Source organism: Caloenas nicobarica, chromosome 7, assembly GCF_036013445.1.
Source record: "Caloenas nicobarica isolate bCalNic1 chromosome 7, bCalNic1.hap1, whole genome shotgun sequence".
NCBI classification, from domain to species: Eukaryota; Metazoa; Chordata; class Aves; order Columbiformes; family Columbidae; genus Caloenas; species Caloenas nicobarica.
The window spans coordinates 28,456,489-28,479,195 of record NC_088251.1 but is presented as its reverse complement, the minus strand read 5'-3'; the positions used below and the strand labels follow the sequence as shown (position 1 = coordinate 28,479,195).

Below are 22,707 nucleotides of genomic sequence, written 5' to 3'. Positions count from 1 at the left end.
GGCTGCCAGGTGGTGAGGGTACGCTGGCTCAGCTGGAAGTATTGATTTGTCTGTGCTGTTAGAGAGTTTTATCTATAGCTGCACACCTGCAACGTGGGTTAAAATTAGAAATGGACTTGAAACCAGTATTTTGTATATGAAACTCTTGAACCTGGGAAATGCTCAGTGTTACTCTGAACGCATGTCTGAAATTACAGCTTGAGACCACACCTAAGTGTGGTTGAAATGTGCTCTTTCTTTGCAGAATGAAAAAGAAGCTGTTTACAGGGCTTAGTAATACAGAAGATTTCAAAAGGTGCTGCTGTACTCCTGTGCATATTTCTGCACAGTCAGAGAAGCGGTTACAAACAAAGAGTAACAAGTGTCTTGTGGAAAATCAGAGGATGAACTAGTAATCAAGATTATGTCATTTCCAAAATGTCTGCTGTTGCTGATAAAAATCCCCAAATGTTTCAGCTTAAGTGCCTGTCTGTGGGCTTTATTGCCTTAGCTAATAATTTGGCACTGACAGGGTTCTGAAATGAAGGGCTTACTCTTTGTTTAATTACTGCACAAACATTTTACCTTCTCTACCTCGTGAAGGAATTCTGGAGGAAAAATTTTGGTTTTTAAGAAAAAAAACCCAAGCTTCTACAAACCTAGGAACCGTTTCCTTAAATAACAGTCTTCTATCAGTAACATGACAGATAATTTCTAGGGTAAAATATAAAATGTAAAGAAACTAAGTTTACAGTAAGCTTATAAGCAAATCTATTACTTTCTTTGCAAGGTGTGTTTTGCTATTAAAAATAAATTAGAAATTTTGAGATATTTAATACTGGTTTTGGTGAGCTGATGTAGAGAAATAGCCTAGGAGTTAAAACAGGACTTGTGTCTGGGAACTAACGCTCTGTTCTCAGCTCAGTCTAACCGTGGGAGAAGTTATTAGGTTTCCAAGAGTCACATTATGCATTTGTACAACATAAATATATTGTATTTCTGGATGTAGCATGGAGTCAGACCTAACGCTTCCAGAATATAAACATGGAAAAACAAAATTACAGAAGTGACTGCTTAATGGTACTAATTTTAGGGAATCAACATTTTTTATAATATTGAACACACTAGGAATGGCCTGATGTTAAAAAAAAATAAAATAAATACAGATTCTGTTCTCTCTTTAACATGCAAGAAAATTAGCATGACTAGGCTCACAGGTCTTCAAAGTCTTCAGGTTTGGTGTTTCAGCAAACTTAGAGAGCGCAGATAAACACTGACAGATGCTGCTGCAACAAGGAACCTGCAGTCAGTTTTTGTGCTCTGAAATACCATTAATGTAAGGCTAAGGCATGTGACTTTTGCTCTGTGGGCAGCAAATGATGGCTGTATCAAAATGTGCTCCTTCTGGGAGGGAACAGTGACTAAAGAGCTGCTCTAAACATACAGGGAGAGCCTCTCGAGGATTACAAACTGAATGCTAAACAAGCCGTTGAATCTTAGCATCACTACCAAGATAAAATGGTCTATTCTTCAAGAGGTGCAATGTCTTCTAAAGCAATATTAATTCTCACGTATTCCTTTGTAGCTACAAGATTGCTGATTATAAGTGAATCCAACTCACATACTATACACTGTAGGTAATACTGCTCTGAAAAGCATCACTTGGACTATTTAATCAGATTGCATGGTGCCTCCTGAGCTCGCCACCTGAGAGGCTGATATCCATGCATCAGTATGGCACAAAGACTTGTGTTCCTGATCCACATGCTGCTGCCGTCTCTCCTGCTTCTGGTCTAACTCACTCAGCCAATCTGAAGGATATGTAAAATCCCACAAGGCATAGATGGGCTTTAGTTACCTGAGAAACTCTGTTTCCATCTCTAAGTAGACCTTTTTATAGCTACAAAATGGACCATATCGAAATATACAAGGCTCCTTTTTCATTTATTGTCATAAGCCAGATACAGACAAGGCAGTTCACTCCTCTGACCATCACTTTCTCCTTGCCAGCCAGCGCACGCCCCGTTTCTCCGGCATCATCCCAGCCTCAACTCCCACCTTGTAGGCCTCCTTTCACTGGGCATGGCGGTTATCAGAAAACGCATTTTCACTTTGGAGAAACTGGGAAATGATATATATAAGAGAAATAATTGTTCGCTTGAGTAAATGGAAGTCATGAAACATTGCAAAGCGAAGAATGTTTCTTCCACTTCAGAGGTCTGCTTCAACTTTTTGCTTTTTCAGCTGAGCACCTTATTGAAAGACATTTTACTAAACAAAATTTCTTTTAAAAAAAAGTTATTTCCAAGGTTTAGGGTCTTTTGTTTTCTGGATTTGTTGTTGTAATAAATGCCTATTTGCTTCAACTTTCATGTTTTTGCAGTATTGTACTTTGCAAGAGTATTTTATTTAAAAGCACAGTGAGGAAGGATTGTGGTAGATATTAGAGCTGGGAGATACAGAGATTTTAAAGAACAATCAGTGGTCTTTTATTGCAAAGCATCAAAGTTTAATTATCGAATAGAATCACAGTATCATGAAGTTTGGAAGGAGATCACAAAGTCCAACATTCTGCTCAAAGCAGGACCAACATTGAGTTCAGGTCACGTTTCCCAGGGCTTTGTCCAGTCAGATCTTGAACACTTCCAAGTATAGATGAAAATTCCACAACTTACATTTCACATTAAACCAAAACACTCTTATGAAGTGAGAACACATGATTGTCTTCATCTTCCATTACTCCCTTCTTCTCAGTGCAAATGAGGAATTGGTAAACTAGTGCAGTTTTGACATGGTAGTTCTCCCTCTGACTTATTTGTAAGCCAGCTTGTGGAGGGCTGGAAATCAGACGTTACTTTCCCACTCAAGAGGAATGCTCACAGTATTCATTTCCAAGCTAAGCACTTAATTATGGTTTATCAGGAGTTTTACTGCAAACTAAGCAAATACCAAATTGTTGGTAAACAGAGTTCAGCTTTAGACCAATGCAATGTTCAGTCTACTTCAAAGGAGTTTATAAAAGTCTCCCAGTGACTTGCACAGGATTAGGATCTAGTCTGTTGTGCGTGGTTTTTAAATATAAATCATACACATTTAAGATAATGACTTGTATTATTAGTATGCAGATATACAACAGTAGAAACATAAGGCTGGGAAATGCTTTGGGATGTTCTCTCACTTGGCCCTGGATGGGATCACCTGTGAAAATCCTGATGTATGTTTATCTATTTGTTCTGAAAGTCTTCCGATGATCAAGAGCCTTCCTAGGCACTCCACTTCCATGCCTCACAGTTAGAAAGAGCAGCCTAGCTGAAGTCCAGTACTCTGGAATCATTAGCTGTGGATCTGAAAAACAAACTATGCCCTTAATGCAAGGTTTTCTGCGTATTTGCAACTTATTCATATGTCTTTTTGTGGGAGTAAACACCACCGGTTCTTCAGTCTTTCAACAGAAGTAGTGTTTCAGAGATCCCAAATTAATTCTTCTCCTCTCATCATCTCTGAAATACTGTGCTCAATCTGGACCAGCCAAGGCTTTACCAATGCCAAAACCTTATTCAGTTGAAATGGCAGGTATCCATAAGGGTTTACATTTAAACCGTAAGCTTTTCCTGATATCCCCCTTGTTGTCTGTGGCCAAGCAACTTGAATTTATCTCTAGATAGTGGAAATGCAAATGAGATTGAAATGTAAACAAAAAGAAGTTGGAAAACCTCAATGAAACCTCAAATTCTGTGGCAGGTGATCCTCCAACACTTGTCACACAGTGGTAACCATTGCACAGGGCCTGATATTCCACCGCAAGGTCTCTGCAAAGACCAAGCAAGCACGCCTTCTTACAGCGTTTGCCTTTACCGCATCTGTTTACGTTGCATTTCGCATGGAAAACAAAATAAATAAATAAATAGAACTTGTATCAGTAATAAAGACAGAACCACAGTAATAACAGCTTAGTGATGCTGCAGAAGGAGGAGGTTGGTTTTGGCTGGTCTTCCCGACTTTTGGGAATGTAATATCTGGAGTAGTATGCTAGACCGGAAAGGGGCAGAGACACAGGTCACTAGATATTTCTGTTTTCTTTTTCACTATCTAACTGTTCTTATTTTGGATAGTTAGGGTTCAGTATCTTCTTTCCAAGCAGCAGTTTATCAAACAACTGGACATAAATGCCACAAACTATAGCCACAGTTTTGAAACTAGTACTTTGGGAGCATGCTGTCAAAGCAGGGCTGGTTGGATCACCTCTGCTCTCATACAGCTGTCTGAGTGACTTGCCTCTCCGATAAATGGTTTAAAGCCATAACATGCACAGCTTATTCAGAATTTCCAAAACAGAGAGAAACGAGTATTTTCTGATGTTTCAGACTCTTAAGCAGTTTACATTTCCAGAGGTAAAATGGATGTGACAAAATTACAGCTCACCATACTTTTATTACAAGATTTCTGCAAGTCTTCATAATAAAAGTAGAAATGATCTGAGAAAATATATCCAGCTAAACTCAGAAACTCTGAGAAAACTTGGCAGGGCTATATTCAAGCATATGAGGGGGAAAACAAACAAAAATTTTGTAGGGTTTGATATCTTAGAGTTGTCAAAATGGCTGCAGGTGGTAAAAAATTTAAAAATTCTTAGCCAAGTCCAAATAATCTAAAATAACTTTATGCAGGTTTTGAGTGGAAAAATATGAATAAATGAAAGTAGTATATTGTGTATAAACAAGGCTTTTGAAAGCCTCAGATCGTTGCAGTTTGTTGTAAGGTGGAAGTTCGGTGTGTGCTTAGATATTTACAGAATGAACACCTAAGAATCACAATTTCTTATAGAGGTATATTTAGGTGAAGAAATATGCACTATACAAAACAGGTTAACGTATCAAAATGTATTTCAAAGATAGAGAACTGAGGGTCTGGAGATTTTTTTTTTTTTTTTTTTTTTTTCTTTCTGGAGTGCCACATACAGTTTGAAAACAATTATACATAATAGGGATCAACAGCTTTTCCTCCTTGCAGTAGAGGCATTCAGGTTCTCTATTGGTACCACTCTTAATAAAATCAGTGCTACTACACCAGAGATTAATTTAGCTGGATGAATTTTATTCTATGTCCGCTATTTTCACCTTTATCTCTGTACGAGGCATACTAATTTCAGTGATTCAACTACTGCTTTATCCATATCAGGGACCGCACAGTGAGGCTTCTAATAGCTCTCTAAGCCAAAAGGATTGAAGCATAAATAAGAGACACCCATACAGCTCCATATCAAACAGCAGCAAGTATACTCCAATCAAAAGCTATGGTGGAGCCTGCAAAATTGAGCCATACAAAGTTTCACATTCCTGAGGGACTGGAGAGCTTGACCCCCTCATCCGATAACTGAATAAGAATATAGATATTTCACTCAGTTCAATGGAGAAAAAGACATGTTTATTTGGAAGCCATCACCCAATATCCAAAAGACTACTGTAAAATGTAGCAACTGCCAAAAATTATTACTTTCAGAGTGATGTGGAAGAATTTTCTAAGTTGATGATCTCCTTTCATTCCAGAGCTCTCTGAAACATCATCTTCCACATAAAAAGAAAAATACATTTCAAGAGGTTTGTGTTTGTTTTGCCCCCTTTTTTTTAATTTGTTTAATTAAGATCTCTAAGACAAAAGACAGAAATGTAAAATCTTTTTGTCTTCATAAGGATGGCAGATTGTTCATCATTGCCATCTTAGCCAGCCTTTGGTACCTGGAGGAAGCACAGCTGTGGACTCCTTGCATTGCGCAGACATATTTGAGATCCTCGCACAACCATAATGCACAAGACAAATTAGATTAATGCTTCAGGCATGAGAGTCACTGCAACCTTGCAGCCAAATAGCTGCCTGCTGAGCCAACTCTACTGCCAAAGATCCACTGTATCTGACCACAGGAAGGGACAGCTTCAGGGCAGCGTGGTGTGGCAGAGCAAGCTATGGACTAAGAAGAAAGGACTAAGCTCAGCTTGACTCTGATTTCTTCCACATCCTGCATGAAACCAGAAAAGCAAATCTATGCAAACTCAAGCAGCTGCAGTTATTACCTACTAGTCCCATTGACTTGAATATGTGTTCTCAAGGTACTTCAGTTTTACAGGATCTGCTTCAAAGATCACTGTTGGCAACGGAAAGGCTCCCACCGTTGGACTCATTAACATGGATCACGCCATACATTTCATTCACAAATTTAAAAATGCAGTGCAAAATGAGGCTAATATTGTTTCCTGATACGTATATGTCTGGGCTAGCATGTCTGTTCTTCTGTAAACATGCACATGCATTTTTGTCTACGAGTACAGTGTAAAATTTGGAAACACACTGCGTAATGGTTCTGTATCTCTCAGGGACTGGACTAAATAGTTGTAGTGCACCAGGGATTTGACTGCAGAACAGTGATATTTGCCCCCTTTTTTTTTTTTTTTTCCACCATGTCTCCAGGATGTGAGAGTTCCTTGCCTGTGTAGAAATTTACAGGAATTGTCAGGAAGAATTTTCAGAGAGCTTAGCACTGGCACAGGTTATCCAGAGCAGTCTCCTGTTCAGCATTCAGAAAAACACGGCTGGAACCATGTATTTTTTGAGTGATCAAGCCTGTACATATTATCACAGAAGGACTTGACAGCACCTGAATAAAGTTAGGACAGAGAGACCAGTAGATAGAACTGGTGCTTGGCAGAGACACAGGGCAGAGCAGTTTGGAAACTTTGCATACAGAGGTGCTTTGCTGGAGCTCTGAGCTTGGACTTCGACAAGTACAAACTGTTGCTGCCTTTGCTGTTAATCCACTACTGCTGAACTTAACAGAAGGAATACCATATGCAGTAAGTGAGGCCTGCGATCCGTGTCCACATATTTCCTTCCCCAAGAAGATTTTGGACTATGGTAGGGGTTCAATCACTCAGCCAGTGAACACTGAGCTAGATGTTTTATTCACATACGTCCATATATACTGTATCTAATGGTATACCCCGTTATCCTGTACTTTCTGCATATTAAACCTACATGATGGGTCTCCATTTAGGGAGACGACATCATGGAAGGGTGGTAATGCCAGTAACATCCCTGTACTGTAAAGGAGCAAGATACATTTTGTACAGGCCATGCACAGTACAAACAATGCCACGGTTTATATTTTGTAGGATTTAAAAATACAGACTATAGCGATAATGGGTGAAAATAAACAATGGAACTTTTTAAAAAGGTCTTCTATGAGTTTCTACATCTGCTATGTAAATAAATGTCATAAAGAATCATATATCTTAACTATTACTGGCCCTGAAGCTCATCATTATTTGTCCTGGCAAGGGAAAGAAAACCTATGGTTACCATGCATATGTAAGATGGACACTGGCACAGTACCTTCACATACACAAATAAGTAAACAAAGCTTTGACAAACCTATGTATATATTTATATATCATGCAACTAACCACTAGTAAACAAGACTGGAAAAGTACTCTCATTCCTCGTTTTCCTTCCTACTTAAAGAGAAATACTTTGTATACTTGATGGCACTGTCAATGATAATTTAAGAGAGCCATCATGGTAAGATTAAGAGCATTGCTTTTAACCTTTATTCTCTCGACATTTTTAACTTCATTCAAGTCAATGAGAGTTCTGTATGTGAAAGAACATCAGAGAGGTATGAGTAAGATGTTATCATCTAAGCCACTGAAGTTGAAAAATTAGCTCAGAGAAAATGTAGGTATGCTATAAAGATGACGCTAAACGTAGAAAGTGCTGTGCGTGTTATAGACAAAATAATTGCAACAAACAGTTTTTGCAAATGTAGGCAAAATGGAAATGATGAATTGTAGTCATAACATTGCTCTCATTTCTGGTAGTTTCTACAACAGAAAGCACACTTTCTATCGCTGCAGATCACACAAACTACATACTAAAATACTAGAAGTTTGCTAAATCCCATTTCAATTTCCCAACATAGTTTTGGACAGGATATTGGAGAAACTGCAGGTACTCAAGGTACTCAAATACTAAAGCTGGCCTTTTTCGTTTACAACTATTTAACCTCCTAGAATATGACCACCACTTAAGATATCAATCTGAACTGTTATATGTATTTTCCTCAGTATGCTATACCATCAACTTTTATAGCAACAGAAAAAGAACACACGTCTTTACACTGTTTATAACAAGCAGAATTAAGGGAGGATATAAAGTCTCAAAGTTATTACACAATTTCTTTGTTATGCAGGAAAAACTCCGTAATGCACTCCATTTCAAAATCTGTTTCTTATTAGACAGTTACTTAAAAAGAAAGTAAAAATACAATATGATTTACTGATATCCATTTTGCCCAAATCCCATTAGTTTATCTCTTTTCTCTATCTGAATTTAAATACTTTAAAAATGCATAGCTACAGCCCTTTTTTGGTAGGATTTGCACAACAGCTTTCATTTTTGACAGCACTAGAAAAACTAAGCATCAAAATCTAAGCTATTAAGTAGTACACATAATGTTCAAATTAAGAAATCGGTTATCATCTAAAGCAGTAGTAACCAATGGGGTCTTTCTAACAAAGGCCTGATCCTGCTGTTGGTGCTCCCTTTTTGTGCAGAATGTTTTCAAAGTTTTGAACATAACTCATGCACACAGGGTCATCCCCTGTAGATCTGTCCTGAGATTTAGATAAAATATGGGAAGTGCTTAAGTTTCTGTGAACACTTAAGTCTGCTCTTTTTCAAGAAAGCACTTACATGTTGACCATAAAACGCTTGAGTTAGAAATGTCCAATGAAGCAGAACCAATTTCATACCACCTGTTCCTTAAATAACACAAACTTTGATCTGTTGAAACAGATAGGTGCACACACAGCAAAAGGCACTGATGAGATAGAAGCATAGTGTCATAGAACCATTTCAGTTGGAGGAGACCCTCGGGATCATGAAGTCCAACCATAACCTAATTCTAGCACTAAACCGTGTCCCTAAAAACCTCCTCTAAACGCCTTTTAAACCCCTCCAGGGATGGTGACTCAACTACTTCCCTGGGCAGCCTGTTCCAATGCCTGGCAATCCTTCCCATGAAGAATTTTTTCCTAATATCCAACCTAAACCTCCCCTGGTGCAACTTGAGGCCATTTGCTCTCGTCCTATCACTTGCTACTTGGGAGAAGAGACCAACACCCTCCATGCTACAACCTCCTTTCAGGCAGTTGTAGACAGCGATCAGGTCTCCCCTCAGCCTCCTTTTCTCCTGGCTAAACAGCCCCAGTTCCCTCAACCGCCCCTCATCAGACTTTTGCTCCAAACCCCTCACCAGCTTTGCTGCCCTCCTCTACACTCCCTCCAACACCTTAATGTCTTTCTTATGATGAGGGCCCCAAAACTGAACACAGGTTTCGAGGTGCAGCCTCACCAGTGCTGAGTACAGTGGCACAATCACTTCTCTAGTCCTGCTGGCCACGCTGTTCCTGATACAAGCCAGGATGCTGTTGGCCTTTATGACCAGCTGGATCTGTTCTGGGATGCCACACGTACATGTAGTCATGCATGTGGGAGGAGGTGAGAAGCACAAGAGGACAGCCATGAGAAGGATAGGGAAACAGAGAGTCTGTCTACTTTTTGTGAACAGACTGAGCAAACCTGGCTCAGCTAGTCCTACAAAATGAATGCTGAGAGAGGATATGATTGCAGTCTATTAATACATCCTGAGATAAACACCGGGGAGGGAGAAGAGCTATTTCAGTGGAGGACAATGTTGGCAGGAGAACAAATGACTATGTAGTGGCCATGAGTTACATTTATCGTAGAAACTGGAAGATTTCTAACTGAGAGAGGACTGAGGTTCTGGAGCAGCTTCCCACATCAGCAGAAGTGAGGGCAAAATACTGAAATACTTCCCAACTAAAACTTGACCTGTTTACGGAAGGGGCTCTATGATATGGCTGTCTGTAACTGTAGAAGACCACGTGCAGAGAGCAAGCAGATGCCTCCCAGTCCTGTGTTCCTTCACTCATTACTCACTAGCCAGCTACAGGGTACGCTCTGCAGGAAGTCTTTTTGTGTCCTGGTTCACCAAGAAATTGAAGACATTACTAGTAAAATCTTTAAAAATACATAAGATGTGCAATTTAAGTTAATTAATCTTCCTACAGGACCCTTAATTTGTTTGCATCTCCTGGATTTCCACGAGTATGTCTTCAATTTTCATTATTCTTTAATTCCTAGTCCCTCAAACTGTAAAAATACCTATGAAATAAAAAATGCGTTACTGACAACATTCACATTCACTTGGGACCATCTGTATGAGCTGCAGCTTGCACGTATTGATCGTCAAGAGACCTGTTGCCTTCATTTGATTTCTTACGCCACACAGCACAACCATCTCCCTCAGTTCAGCACTCTTACTCTCTGCCACATATTTGGTAGTTGTAGTTTTAATCCTTTTTGTTAAGTAATGTATGCTATTACATGGTTCTATCGCAGCGTTTTGCTGTAATATGATAAACTAAGTACTTTAAAAAGAGAAGTATACAAACCAGAGTATTTTTGTTCTCCTAGCAAAGAAAATTTGTTTTGTTTTGGTTTTTTTCCTGAAGAAAACTGTCTTACTCAACATATATTGAAATAATGAGGTAAAATATTTTTGAGTGCCACACCCAACACTGCAAATGTAGTTTAATTCCACAGCTTTTGTTAGAATTAATAAAACATATACAGCAAAAATCCTTGAAGAAAACAGTTTAGACTACACATGACAGCAGGAGGAATACGTTCAGTTAAAGCTCATCTAACATTAGACTTGATTTCATGCTGACCTTGCTCAGCTGGCAGATGCTTTTCCACCTGTGTTTTGGCTTATAGCTGTGAATTAACTGTAGTTAATTCTATGTAGACTAATTCTGCTGAAAAACACACATTAAGAGGGTAGGAGGTTAAAGTCATAGTGAAGTGGATGCTAGTAATGTCCACATCTGTATTTCTAGAGTATTGGCAGCACTTTAATTTCCTTGGGACTCTACATAGAATATTGTTGGAGTTGTGAAAGTTTAAGCCAACAACATAGACTGCATCCAGCTGAAACCTGAGAGGATGGAGAAACCTCACATGCTGTAGCTTGGAGGCTCAGAAAAAAAAAATGGCGTGTGGTTTTAGTGCACACAGGTTTACACCTCTTTTCTAAGGAAATAAATATTGCCAGCTTTGCCACTACAAAAAAGTTCTAGGAGTCCAAGACCATCACATCTTGCCAAGTAAAGCAAACCTCTTCTTTGAGACAAAAGACATTTTGCACCAGATATACTTGGAGCTTGTGTTACTGATACAAAGTTCTCATCCAGTGTAACAATTTATTCTACTTTAACATATGTAACTTGTTATATTTTTATTAAGTGCCATTGCCAAACTGACTATACAGCGCGCTGCTTGGAAATGTATTTTACATAGTCTCTGTGATCGAAAATTACATAGTAGCCATTTCTAAGTTTCCAAAGTCTACTTATTCATGTACCCAGATTAATATCTTTTGTAATGTTTATTAGGCAAATGAAATAGCATATTTTTCCATAGGCATTGTGATAAAGAATAGATTAAAAGAACACATGGCTAGCTTGGCACTTTGTCAAAATATTTCTTCAGCGCTACTCACTCTAAATAGGTATTTCAGTCAAATTCTGTGTTACTACATGAAGGAATGGTGAAAATTTTCACAAAGATTTTTCCAGAATATTGTATATTCCTTACCTGTGGGCAGTCTTTGATGTAGTGTCCCTTGTTAAAGCAGAGGTGGCACAAGTAGTTAGGAGGTGGCCTCTTGCTGGGTTTTCTGGCTTCTGAAGAAAGGGATAGGTCAGAGAAATGCTCAGTGAGGGAGCTTAACCCATCCACAATGTTATTAAGAGAGCCATACGGTGATGCGCTCTTGTACAGACTGCTGCTCAGAGCCTGCAAAAGAAAAGAAAAAGGTCACATCAAACAGTATTGTATTAAGGATTGTTCTGAGACTCATCTGAGTAGGGGAAGGATAAAAACAGCAGAAAAAATGTGATTGATTTTTTTTTTAACTAGGAACATGGCTGAATATTTGAGGAGAGCAATATACAGGCCATTAATAAAGAGGTTTCATGAAGGCAATGCAACGGAGCTGGTCACCCCACTGCTGAGCAAACTGTTGAGCTTGCCTTGGTTCACCTAATCCAGCCTTTCTGCTAGCTATGATTGCTTTCTTGTGTGTGATCATAACCACATCCATGGTACGTTTAGAATATGCCGGCAAAAAGCCTGAAAGAACAACCCATAGAAGGGAACATTTTTGTGTCCAAAACTACTTACACAAACAATACTGAAGTCAGGGAAAGGAAAAGAACACCAAGAAAAATGTAAAGTGATTTTTAGTTTCCAGTCTGGTTAATAAGACAGTCAACATAGAGTCACATGTTCAAACAATGACAAGAAACATTCAATAAACATCTGCCTTCGATTTTCTAAAGGGAAACCTGCTGTGATTTAAACATTCCTGATAAACAGTAAATACCTAGTTTTTGTACTTCACCTCAGTAGGATCTTCACTCAGCCTGCAAATCAAAATCAGAAACTCCTAATTTGCCATTCAGTAGTTTTAGAACAGCAGGAAACCCATGATCACCTAAATAGCTAATCTCCCTAATAGAGATAAGAAGGATTGATTCACTTTAATGTATTAGGGCTCAAAAGAAACTGTGTAGTAGAAGTTTTAAAAGTAAATAATAACTTAAAAAAATAAATTAACACGGTAATGAATCACTGTAGAAACAGGACCAACCATTGACAGTCCTCTCCACCCTGAAATGATGGGACGCATTTCACAGGGTGTTTCTTAGTTCTGGTACACCTCACAGTAATGCTATGCTCGTGTAATTCTGGCATCAGAATTACTGCTGGCTTATGGGAAAGTGAAGTAAGAAGAGGTCCGATCTGTCCCTCTGTGGAAACCTTGTTTTTCAGTGCTATTAAATCAAAATATTTCAATGGAGTCTTCATATATCTCATATATGTTTATATGTGTTATATACATACCGAAGACACGCATTGAAATTGATTTAGAGAGAGATTGTGAAATAAAACTGAAATTGAATCACATTTGTCTCACACATCTCAAACATTCGGGATGTCTGCATGATGAGTGCATGTTTTGGGTAACAGTCACATTATGAAATAATCATACAGAAGCTCGAGGCACAATTACCTGGATGAGTCCCAACTACCACTGAATCTCACCCCACTGCAGATGGTGGATAATGTAAATAAAAACTCAGCCTAAGTGGTAGGCCACTGCCATACAGAAATCTGTTTCATCCCAGCCTCACTATAGCCAAACACAATGTGCTGAGCTCCACTGACCCCTCTGACAAAGCTGAAGCTGGTGCCCACCAGAAGGAACAATTCCAAGGGCCACAGGGTAGAGTCTGATCTCACAGGGGACTTCACACATGTCCTGGCACTGAAACACCCATCATTTTACCCCCAGCACAGCACAGTTCTGTGCTGATGCAAGGCATTCTGGCTGCTCAGAGGAGCAGCAGTCATGTTGATTCAGGGCTTAAACCTGTACATTTTAAAAGGAAAAGCTATTTCAAAAAGCTAACAAAAAGGTTTTAGCTGCTTTAGCCATCAAGCAACCAAAGATACCTCCAACGGTCACTGGAATTTATTTTCTAGGATTTATTGGACACTATTGGAATGAGAAATTCTTGGCATCAAATTGTTAAAAGGAAGAGGAAGTGCTATGGATGCCAAAACAGTATTAATTAAGGGTCTTCAAGAAGTTCTCGTCTCCCTAGGAGCCACTTTCTCTTACATACGCTTGGAATAATACAAAATCTTTCTTTTTAAGAGCCCCTCTTGACAAGAGATTCTTAAAGCACTTCACATGCATTACACCTATCAGTAACTTTGCAAATTCTCTATTATCTGACTTTTATAGAAGGGTGTATGGACATACCGAATGTGTGAAATCCCAAATTCTTTACCCATTGCAGAAATCTGGAACATCCCCCGGGCATGTACAACATAAAACTCCTGCCCATCAGGAGGCTGCTATTTCTGCCTCCAGGACCAACCCACCGACAAAACAAAACATACCTATCTGCTGCCTTCAGTGGGCTTTGAATTGGACATATGGCTCGCAGCGGTGACTATTTTCTTTTCTATGTATCCTTTACGCTGAGTTATTACCCCCATTACAAGGGAGCAATCTGGCAGCACGACTGGATATTACATAATTCGCTCCTCCACCAGCCCTTCTTGGCACATTTCAGGTCAGTACAGAAACATAAGGGTTGCAACCACCACAGTTTTGCCCACTCCATCAGCAAAACTTCTTTACAAACTTTTGTTTGTTTGAATCATGGCAGCCAGAAGCCAGGATCCCATCCGACTACAGGCTGTACCAACACTAAATCATAACCCTAGCAGCCACCAACAGCTCTGTGGCCAAAGCATGACATATGGCTCTGAAAGTGGCCACCTGGTTCAGCTGGCAGGGTGTTTCTGCAATACGTGCCAAAGTTGGACATGCCAAAACATCCAGTCTGCATACACCACCATGAAACTCTTCCCTATAATAATCTTGAGGCCAAGTGTTGAGTAAAAGACACAAATATAATGTCCCAGAAGACGACAGTAGAGGAGAAGATGTAAACTACTGATGTCACTGGTGCTTCAAAGAACAATGAATTCATTAAGGAAAATTCCTAGACGATCCCAAGATGCAGCCCATCCCTCCTGGTATAGAGTCAGGCAAATTGCTTGAACAGTTCATGCCAATCTGACCTGGAAAACGGTCTTATATCAGTTCAACCCTGAGTCCATGTGAAAAACACATCAATCTGGCACTTGAAAGATGCTATAAAGAGCACCAGCACAAACTGTGCTACATCCTGTTGCTAGCTGTGGAAATCTCCGGTTCCTCAGAAGGAGATGAGGAAAAAAGCCGTTCCAAAAAGCCAAGTTATAAGGGGGGGATGGTGGGAAAGATCACCTCAGCCCCTGGAATCAAATAGCAAAAGCCCAGGAACATGTAATTAATATCATAGAAGCAAACCGTGATTTAGTCTTTGTAGAAGACAAGGGGTGAAACAGTATTGCTGAGACGCATAAAACAGTTTTTTTTTCATCTGGGGCACTTAATTGAGCAAATCAGCAATTCAGCCCTTACTAACTGTTTGCGTTGCTGCAAAAGGGAGTTTTAAGAAGGGTTTTGAACAAAAACTTTGAATTAGCTTCACACTCAAAAGGAATGTATAGGGGATGATGAGAATGACAGGGAGAAAGTTGGTTTCATACAGATGACAGTAGAAAGGAAAATAACGAGGAGGAAGGAAACGCATTCTGGCTTGTTCTGGTCTCCAGTGTATTGGTACACACTCAGAGGTGGCGGGGAGACTGCTCCTCTGATGAATTCCACCAAAAGCAATAACTGCTTTGTGTTCATGGTGTGCCCCTAGCAAAGCCAACCTGTTTCTTCAAAAAGAAGATAATGCTTTGAAACCAAAAATAATGCCTCACTTGGATTCTCATTTTGAGCTATGACAGAATAGAAGGGATTTGGCAGTGAAAGGGTTAGTGCTCTCAAGAAGCCAAAAGACCACACTGCAAGTCCTAATTACAAGGCTCATCAGGCCAGCTGCAATGAATTCAGGATTTCCTTATCTTGCTTTAGTGGGAGGATGGGAGAGCTGGTGGTAAACTTCCAAACTGGCTTGGTGGGAAGATGGAGCTGATAATGTAAGTTTGTTTGTTGATTTTGTTTTCTTCTTATGAAGCTTATTGACTTAGTTGAATGCAAACCAATCTGAAGATCTGGTGTTGTACTTTCTAAAGGCAACCTCTCTGCTCAGAAGTAAAGCTTCCTTTGTTATTTGTTTGCTAAGTGTTTCCAGTTAAAGGGCAGGTAACCTGTAAGGTTACCACGTGGTCCTTTGTGAAAGAGGCAGCTATTGTCTTCCATAGCTCTGTTACTCTAGATTTCCAGTTGGGTGACGTATGTGAGTGACTCAAGACTTCGAGCAGCTAACTCACCTCTAAGAAATTCCTAGTTATGTGAATGATCTGGCAAACGCTCTTGCTTCCCTTGGCTGGTCTCTGCCTTTTAGAGACAGCTTTTGGGACTGTTGAATCAAGAGATGGATAAGGAAATACTGAAACAGAATTTCTCTTCAGCTTCTCTTTTAGTAATGGTATCGTGTTGAAAATAAAGGTGACTGTACTGTTAGGAATATGCAACAAAACATTTGAACAAATAGGTGGTAAGTCTTCCTTTCCAAATTTCCCACTGGTATGGCAATTGCTTTAGCTGTAAAGATACTTTTTAATGAGGAGCAGAAAGCACAGATAGTATGTTGCATTTCAACTGTGACAACACTTAATTCTGCCCAGAGGTGATGGGATTACCTATTTCCCAGAACACCTGATATTAATAAGTGACAGCAACTTTTTAATGTGTGAATGGCACCTTGTTATTAGGAATTACAGGAATTAAGATGCAAAACTTGTAGGCATGGGACTGGAAGTGTAGGGGCATATCTGGAAAATTCAGTTTCTGCCTGTGGCTGCTGGACCCTTCAGGCAGTGCTAAGGGGGTACAAATCCATCAGTTACCTGAAACCTGAACAATTTGTGCTGGTTGGACTATGCCTGGCCAGTACATTTGTTTGGTGTTCTTGGTTTTATTTTTATTTTGGAGTTATACTTTAAAACTACTTCACCTACCCCTTTGAAGGCCTCCTTCCCACACACCTATGCAAAAAAAGACGCTACACTGGTACACGCACACACAATACATCACCAGTTAAAATAGAGAGAAAGAAATATTTAAACTGGCTGAATGAGCATGGAGAAAATGCAACTTCTTGCCCTCTTTGAAGTTATCTACTGTTTAAGTGCAATAGCTAGAACTGGATAGGAGGAGCCATATAATGCTCCAAAACAGTTGGATTCTGCGTATATTACCCTTAATCACAGATGTTCTTTTTCATTTCTGCTAGTTAAAAAACTTGAAGTTGGCAGAGGTGGCTGTTTTAGCGGGGTAATTTCGTTTGTATGTGGCAGCATTGTTGTGACTATTCCAACTGAAACGTAGCGTGTTAACATAAAAAAAAAATCCAACACACAAAAAAATTCTTCCCTTTTTACAAGCATCTCTAAAGGACTTGTGAAAGAGCTTGCTCAAGCTATAAATTGGTAAGATTTGTGCTAGTGGTTGTCTGTTTGCTTTAATTGCACATATTGAAGTGAGGTCCTGCAGCATTTCAATATTCCTATAACGTAGTCCAATCACTGGTTCTTCCACTACATTAAATAGTCCGTAATTAAAAATACTTTGCTCATGACTTTTCAATGACTGACTTTTTAAGTATGTTGCCAACCTAATAAAGTGAACAAAAAATAAAGCAGTGTTAACCTCCAGCATGAAGTTTAAGTCAACAGGAACCATGGCTGTTTAAAGTTTGGAAAAAGGAGTAGGGTTGCCCTATCATCAGTGTGGAAAAAAAGTAAGGTTTTCACATACTGTAAATTATAAACATTCACCAGTCTGTGAGTCGGGTATGATGGTAACCAGACTAGCCGTGCTAATTATTAGCCCTGCACTGAAATGTCAAAAGGTGCTGAGGTTGTTTATCAGCTTGGATATTCATGAAGATAACAACTGATCCCCGTGCTGTGTCATGAGTGAAACAGTAGGATAGATAAGTCATTGCTTTCACTCAGTTGCTATTTTCATGTCAGAGGAGGGGGAAATCTGAAGCTATCCAAACAGTAATTCCGTGGCCTGTACATGCTAATACACAAAACTTAACCTGAGGGCACTGGTCTTCCCAGCAAGCCTTCCCCAAGGCTTGCTTCTGATGTGGGATTTATCTGTGGGGCCAAGCAATGTGTGTGAAAGCACGACAGCTGCACCTGAAGATGATCATGTGTGGAGAACTGCAAATCTGTGACCTTTCTGAGCTTTAACCCTTTGTAAGTGGTCAAAACAGTTCCCTGTTTTTGTCCCCAGAGAAAATGTCCAATGCAGAAATAATGGTTTTGGCCAACTCCAAAGCCTTCTGAAAATAGAGAGGTTAAATGAAAATACTATTATAAATTTAGTTGTAGTAATTTAAGCCAGAAATAGGGAAGTTTAATTACCAAGGCTGAACTGGAAAACCTCAAAAACTGCTCCTGTATGGCTCATGTCTGCTTTAGCTCCTCTGATAAATTATAGATAACTTCTACAGAAAACAGCTTAAGAGTTTACTCAGTAACATTTTATCATTGGATAACCGCAAGAAAAGCTCATCACTCAGTGAAGAAAATGTTTGCCTGGAGGAATAAAAAAAGCCTTGGGCTTCTGTTTCATTTTGAAGTCGATGTTTAAGTTAACTGTCAAAAAAAAAAAAATCCAGTCTTTGGGCTGACTTTGGTAAAACGTGATTTAGTCAAGCTCCTCACCTAAATACAATGATAAATGTAGATTAGCCAAGTAAACCTTAATTAATACATTCCTAGCCAGTTTGATTAACCAAGTATAACTTAATTCATCCTTTTTCTGTAGAGGGCTTTAGATAAATACATGCTTATACTGACCGCTGGCTGTGTCTTCTCATGTCGTAGTTGCTCATTGCGGCTGAGACTGTGCAGATGAGCAAGTGGGTGCAACGTGCTCCTCTGTGTGAGACTAGCACACTCTCAGCTCATGGCAAGGTCGAAGAGCAATGCATGCCACCATCTTGCCTTGCTTTCTATCTGCTTATCTTTAATGTCTTGATCCAAAGTTTTCAAAGAGTTTCACAGATCCTTACATCTTAAAAAAAAAAAAGCGTTGCTGCCCCTCTTACTCTACTGTGGTATAGAAGTAACTAAATGCTGACAGTTAAGAAGTTGCTCAGTCACTGTAATCAGACTTGCTGAAGCTCAGGTAAAGCCTCTTAGCTCTCTGCTAGCAGCATGATTCTCCCTATTCCAGCCTCAGGGAAAGGTTTGCTGTGGATGTCAGTGGGCCACGCTTGTTTTACACAATGTACGGGGGCCTCACAAAAAGCCTTTAATAGCAGATGTGGAAAGATGGGAAAGGAGAGGATAGAGATTTCCTCTGGTCAGAGGTGTACAGTCTTGGAGGAACTCTCTAAATCTTGCATCAAGCTCTGCAGGGATCCTTTTCACCCGCTGAACACTAAACAACTGCCCACCTCTGTTAAAGAGAAGCTCTAACACATGAGCACTATATTAGGGACAAGGGAGACCATTCACATTGCAAATTACTTTAACACATCCCCACAGGAGGTTTCATTCCTCGGGCTGTCCCTCGGCTGCCTGCAGCTGAGTCTCCCCAGGCTGCAGACCGCCAGCCTCCCTGACCTTTCCGAGCGCGGCCGCGGGGAGGGCCTCCGCCGGACACCTCTGTCCTACCGCCTCTTCATGTCCTCCAAAAACAAGCCTATTTTGTCGAGACGGAGTTCTCAGAGCAGGAGGCAGTTATGAAGGTTGTACGGCATAAAGTGAGGGGAGAAACGGACGGACAAGTTTTGACCCCTGCGCTTTCTGTTAACATCTCTGTTTCCTGCGGGAAATCTTGTCTCAATCTGACCTGCAGTTTGAAAAACAAGAGTCGGGTTTCCTCTCATTTGGTGGGTCTTTTGACACTCCAAACATAAGAAAAATAACACCCGGAAATAGATATGTGCCTGTTCAAGACACACTTAGGAAAGCATTTACCTCCTGTGCAGCTCTTGCATGATGAACGGTTTTGCTAAGAAATGTCCATTTTGGGTTAAATCTAGCTTAAAGTCTGAGACAGTGTTGTTTATATCATTTACATTCAGTAATGCCTTCTTGGCACAGAAACCTCTGCGACAGCTGCCAAAGTTTAAAAGAGGCAAAGCTAAGGTCACTGTCAGAGGTAGAAACAATACATCATCTGCCCCAAATGGGCCCCTTGCAATGCATTTAGGGCCTCAGTTCCTGCACTCATGGGAAGATAAAAAATTTTATTGAATTGAATATAGTGAGGAAAATAAATTATTTCCATGTATCGAATGCCAGGCTGGAATTTCATTTTGTGATTCCAGCTTTTAGATAGTTTTATCTACATTCAGAGCCACGTTCTTAATCAGCTGTGATACAGCACAGCTTGAAGTGTGATCTGAGCAAGTAAACCTAAAACTTCACAATCTGCTTCAGATAAATCATAAAAATAACAACTGAGTCATCTGGTTTCCAAGCGGACTTAAGGATTTTTTTTCCAGGTTGCGACCGTTAGAGGCACGAATCTATTACTCTTAGTAGTTTCAGTTGCGATGTATGTTGAAGAAAGATGATTATAAAAACATCTCTGTATTTCAAGGATGCTCAAACCCTCTTAAGAGCTCTTACTAATCCCCCATTTTCAGCATGCAATGACTGTACAACAGTTCCTTTGCTTTCCGTTCAACCACAGGTATCCACAGCCCTAATGGTTACACACAAATAGCGGCCTAGCAGGCTGGCTTGGTGTGAAGAAATACAGGTTCCAACTCTCCTGCTACAAGCGCAACCAAGTTTAGAAACCTGGAACCCCTAGGTTGACAAGAGAAACCTATGGGAGCAAGATGACCCCTTTAAAAAGTTTGCTTTGTTGGCAGTTAGTAGGCTGAGATGTAAATATAGATTTCCAGATTCCTGCGATCCTTCTAGGGTATTGCACTTGTGTTCATTCAAAAGAGACACCAAATCCTGCCACGTGCAGGGAGTAGGTGTGGGTGGTCGTTTAATACGGCAGGAATTTATTTCTCCTTTGGATATGAGAGGAAGAGTCCCAGACCATGAGGGCATTTGCTTATCTTCAAACTAAATCTGTAGAAACGCAAAATGTATTTCCTAAGATATGTATTTGGAAGACCATGCAGCAGCTCTCCTATCAGCAGCAGTTACAAGAGCTAAGGAAAAGGGCCTACAAGAGGCTCCTTAATATTGCTCTTAGTCAAAGTATTGCCCTTGTTTAATATTTGCTTCCACCAAAACACATGACAGAAAGTAATGGGCTAGTCTTGTTGTATGTTAAAACTTAAAAAATCATCAAAACTCTGAACAGCTGTGCTGGCCTGGTTAGACTGGGAAGGACACAGACAAAGACCAGGCCTCATAACCCTGCATTTATTCTGCTTCCCTCAAGTGAACCTGTCTATAATTTTACGTTCTACTTTTAGTAGATCAGAGACTGTTTGTAACATTTCTGAGAATAAAAACCAACCTGCAGGAAAAAAAAAGTGATCTAAGTTGTGACACTTATAAAGTACTATCTGTCTGAATTATGACAGCATTACTGTAAGATTTGAATAGCTTTGTAAAACTTAGTTGGTTCCTTTGATCCTTTATAACTTCTCTGGAACCCAGACAGAACTTAAGTAAACTGCCATGAAGTGAAGACTTATATTCTTTCCATTTAATCACTCCATTGTGGCTTTGTAGAAGACAAAGGGCAATCCACGAGGGTGGCAAAATGGGCATCAGGCTGCTGGCAATTTCTCTGAGAAAAAAACCCAGAAACTAAGGTATGAATATTTCATTTCACAAAACCATTCAGAATCTTTAAGGTGATAACCAGTATCACTTTTTAGGCAGCATTTGTATTTGTGTCTAGTTTAGATAACAGAACACCTTTGCTTTCATTTCTATGCAAATACAGATTATCAGTATTGTATGATTTAGCTCTGTAATATCTGTGCCTGTAACTTTCTGCAACTGCACTGCATCATTGTGTTTTATGCTTCTTAAAGTAGCATGGAAAAGATCCTCTGGTCTTAGATTTAAATATTGCTTGAATCAGGTGTCAGTGTCTTTTTATGGCCCACTTAAACTCTGAACTGGAAAACTTTTTTTTATTTGCATTAATCCTCACCTAGTGACTGTCAATAATGTGATCTTTTATTCTAATTGTTTATTACTAAGATAACAGGGCCATTGATAAAAGTTGTTTGCTGTCTATCTCCTACAGCTCCACAAAATTCCACAAACAACAAAAAGGTGGGGGGCGAGAGTAGAAGTAGTGAGGGGGATTGGCTTTTGGATAAAAGCAGTTGTGTACACCTTTTGGTTATCCATTGATTCCATATACTTCATAAACTTCTGTGTTCAAGTCAGAGTTGATTGCCTGATCATCTGTGCAGTTCATTGGAGAAAGATCTTCCTTTTTTATTCTGAATAACTGAGCCTGTGTCTGCAGAGCAAAAGAGGAAGGGATGAAAAATCATTACCCAACACACAGTTACATCACCCCTTTGTTTGGGTGCCTTGGGATGGAAGACACTGTAAACGCATAAAATAACTGTGTAACTGAAAGCTGTGTGTATAAAATAGAAAAAAACCCTCCAATCCATAATTGGAGGCAAACGCATGTAGAATTCTTGTTACAATTCTATGTATTGCCTGGCAAGTTTTTCAAGACATGGATGTATTTGTGAGACAGAAAGTGAATGCCAGTGCTCCTCTCAATGAGGAGTTTGCATAAATCTAAAGTCACAAGTGTTTTAAAAGTTGGCAATAATTTTCAACTAATCAGAAAGAATACATATAATTGGTCTATCTTCTATTGTTAGTTTTTTGGTTTTTTTTTTACCTATCAAAAAGAAATCAATAGTAAAGCAGAAAGCCTATATCCCTCTTCTGGAAGACTTGATTTAGGTTCAGCAATTAATATTTTAGCTCTTACCAGTAGCTGCAGAAGACTATGGTGGATAATACCCTTTT

The 22,707-nt window shown here is 39.6% G+C and overlaps 1 protein-coding gene across 1 annotated transcript in view; it reads right to left on the bottom strand.

Moving 5' to 3' along the window:
* The window catches only part of ZCCHC24 (zinc finger CCHC-type containing 24), a 117,439-nt gene that overhangs the window by 88,207 nt on the left and 6,525 nt on the right, over positions 1–22,707 (bottom strand). Inside the window, exon 2 of the mRNA XM_065638554.1 lies at positions 11,710–11,910. Coding sequence (XP_065494626.1) covers positions 11,710–11,910 — 201 coding nt within the window. The remainder of the gene's footprint in view (positions 1–11,709; positions 11,911–22,707) is intronic.